The 3575-nt window shown below is 48.8% G+C and overlaps 1 protein-coding gene across 1 annotated transcript; it reads left to right on the forward strand.

The window, feature by feature from the left end:
• Nucleotides 1-433: 433 nt before the first annotated feature.
• On the forward strand, nucleotides 434-2925 carry HCAR2 (hydroxycarboxylic acid receptor 2). The gene has a single exon (XM_045457839.1). It carries the CDS (start codon nucleotides 943-945, stop codon nucleotides 2032-2034), a length of 1092 nt encoding a protein of 363 aa, XP_045313795.1. The 5' UTR covers nucleotides 434-942; the 3' UTR covers nucleotides 2035-2925.
• The last annotated feature ends 650 nt before the right edge of the window (nucleotides 2926-3575 follow it).

Here is a 3575-nt window from a genome sequence, read left to right on the forward strand (position 1 = left end):
TTTTACTTTATTTATTTTGAGAGACAGAGAGACACACACGGAGCAGGGGAGCAGGGGAGGGGCAGAGAGAGCATCCCAAGCAGGCTCTGAGCACAGAGCCTGATGTGGGGCTTGAACCCACGAGTCATGAGATCATCACCTGAACCAAAATCAAGAGTTGGACCCTTAACCGACTGAGCCACCCAGGCACCCCAGCATGATACTGTTTCTTAAATCATATACATGCTAAAGCTTCATACTCATTCTTTTTTTTTTTTTTAATGTTTATTTTTGAGAGAGAGAGACAGAGCACAAGTCAGAGAGAGAGGGAGACGCAGAATCTGAAGTAGGCTCCAGGCTCTGAGCTATCAGCACAGAGCCTGAAGCGGGGCTCGAACTCACAAACTGAGAGATCATCACCTGAGCCAAAGTTGGACGCCCAACCGACTGAGCCACCCAGGCGCCCCCATACTCATTCTTAATGTTTCTGGAAAACCATGTTGCTTAGCACAGGAAATTATTATTGCCATTGTTGTTTTGTTCATTATGTAAGCCAACAAGCTGCCAGTGATTTAATTCTCTAATGTTAAGTACTCAGTATGTGGACACACAGCCTTCCAAAGGGATGCCTTCCACGTTTCAGTAATTCACAAATGGCAGTTGGCTTGCCTAAACTTATCCTTTACATTTAGGAAGCTGTGGGTTCCTGTCTGCCCAGGGGATTTTTATTACTTGTTTATGCAAACAGCAGATTGCATAAGAGCCTTGCTGGCTTTTTTTTTTTTTTTTTTTTTTTTTTTTAAACGATTTCGTAGCTTCCTGGTAACCATTCAGTCATCTATTTCAACACCCTGACATGACATAAAGGCGGGAGCTGAACCTCACATTCGCCACTCAGACACACACCTCTTTCCTTGGGCATTCGCTAGGTGAGGCGCTCCCTAGGACTGACTCGCTCCACTCATGAACCTGCACCAGCAGCAGAATCATTTTCTGGAAATAGACAAGAAGAACTGCTGTGTGTTCCGGGATGACTTCATTGCCAATGTGCTGCCACCAGTGCTGGGGCTGGAGTTTGTTTTCGGGCTCCTGGGCAATGGCCTTGCCCTGTGGATTTTCTGCTTCCACCTCAAGTCCTGGAAATCCAGCCGGATTTTCCTGTTCAACTTGGCCGTGGCCGACTTTCTCCTGATCATCTGCCTGCCATTCTTGACGGACAACTACGTGAGGAAGTGGGACTGGAAGTTTGGGGACATCCCTTGCAGGCTGATGCTCTTTATGCTGGCCATGAACCGCCAGGGCAGCATCATCTTCCTCACCGTGGTGGCCGTGGACAGGTATTTCCGGGTGGTCCATCCCCACCATGCTCTGAACAAGATCTCCAATCGGACGGCGGCCATCATCTCCTGCCTCTTGTGGGGTGTCACCATCGGCCTGACGGGTCACCTCCTGCACAAAAAGATGTTGATCAGGAATCGAGATGCGAATTTGTGCAGCAGCTTTAGCATCTGCCATACCTTCAGGTGGCACGATGCCATGTTCCTCCTGGAGTTCATCCTGCCCCTGGGCATCATCCTGTTCTGCTCGGCCAGAATCATCTGCAGCCTGCGCCAGCGGCAAATGGACAGACACGCCAAGATCAAGAGGGCCATCAACTTCATCTTGGTGGTGGCCATTGTCTTCATCATCTGCTTCCTGCCCAGCGTGGCTGTGCGCATACGCATTTTCTGGCTCTTGCGCACCACGGGTACGAAGAACTGTGATGTCTATCGCTCGGTTGACCTGGCGTTTTTCATCACCCTCAGCTTCACCTACATGAACAGCATGCTGGACCCTTTGGTGTACTACTTCTCCAGCCCATCTTTTCCCAACTTCTTCTCCACCCTGATCAACCGCTGCCTGCGGAAGAAGACACCACAAGGGCCAGAGAACAACCAGAGCACAAGCATGGAGCTCACGGGGGATCTGAGTACAACCAGGAGTGTTCCAGACACTTTAATGGCCAACCCCAGGGAGCCGTGGAACCCATCTTATCCAGCCCCAGCTTCTCGCTAAATAATCGAGCCAAGAAGAGAGATTGTTACCAAGAACCAAGGTCTCTGGAGAAACGGTTTGGCTGGGTGCACAGAGTACCATCGTTAGACCTGACCTGTGGTTTCCTGGAACTTCCAGATTCAGAGAATCAGACTTAGAGAAGTGGTGTGGCAGAGTGGGCTGCCTAGTTGCAGAACGTCAGCAGAGGAATCTTGGGGGGAACAGAGAGTAAAGCCTCTGAAACTTCTGCTCAATCTCTGACACTCACAGGACCGAAGACGGCAAAACTGTCCTCACCTTCTGCTGAGTAGAGTTGGAGCCACAGAGACGCCCATCAGCACCTGTGATTCACTGACCTCTTTCCCTCCCTTGCCTGAGATGTGGATGGTTCTCAGCTCCTGGGGAGGGAGTGGGTATCCAGCCTGTTGGTGGACTCCAGCTGAGACAAGCAGAGCTAAGTGACTGGAGGGAAGTTATTGCCCCGGAAGGGAGGCCAGGCGTCATTAACCGAGCCAGTAGGTCACTTACATTCCATGGATTCATCTCTCAGCCAAGCTTTAGCAGAAAAGCACTAGGCAAAGAGACTCACAGCTTTGGTTAATATCTGAGTTTGCAGTAGTGGGAAGAGAGGGATTAGCCAGGGAGGGACGGAGCAAAACAGTCTTACTAAGAAAAAGGAAAGGCGTGTGTGCTACGACCTTCGGCTAATCCATTCCTTTCTTGTTGACACTAATTTGAAGGCTGAGCAGTTAGAGACTTTGGAGAAGATAGCCGCTTCCCACCTCTGTTTGCTTTTGTCATTAAAAGGGAGTTGCTGTCCAGCAATCCGAGGGAGAAGGTGCCTCCTGGTTCCTTTGCTCGTGTTTCTATCCTTATGGGAAATCTACCCTGTCAATAAACTTGGATGTGAGACACACTGTCTGGTGTTGCATGTGTCCGGATGATGGTTCACAGAAACGGACTTCTTACTTAAGCAGAGACTTTTATGGGCTGTCAACTGTGTCCTAGTAGAAAAATACTGAATACTGTAAAGTAAGAAAAGGATGTGGACGCTGAACCGCACCAAGAGACAGTTAAGTGAAAATTACACCTGCATTAGGACAAGGACGAGAAAGGGCTGGGAATAAATAAAAAACCATTTAATTGGGAAGGGAGGTGCAGACAGGGTTGCAAGAGCACTGCACATTTTATTTAGAGTTTGGTGAATATTGATGTTACTATTTGTGTGTTAAAAAAAGGAATCGGGGACTCCTGGGTGGCTCAGCTGGTTAAGCGTCTGACTTGGTTTCTGCTCCGGTCACCATTTCACAGTTCGAGATAGAGCCCCACAGTCGGCTCTGTGCTGACTCAGAGCCTGCTTAGGATTTTCTGTCTCTCCCTCTGTCTCTGCCCCTCCCCTGCTCTCAAGTACTCTCTCTCTCTCTCAAGATAAGTAAACTTTAAAATAAATAAATAATAAAGCATGGTGGTTAAACAAAATGATGTGTTGGGGAAAAAAAAAAAAGGAATGGGGACAGACTGGGGTGCTTGCACAGGAGGGGGAAGAAAGAATTTCCTATGGA

Source organism: Leopardus geoffroyi, chromosome D3, assembly GCF_018350155.1.
Source record: "Leopardus geoffroyi isolate Oge1 chromosome D3, O.geoffroyi_Oge1_pat1.0, whole genome shotgun sequence".
Classification (NCBI taxonomy): Eukaryota; Metazoa; Chordata; class Mammalia; order Carnivora; family Felidae; genus Leopardus; species Leopardus geoffroyi.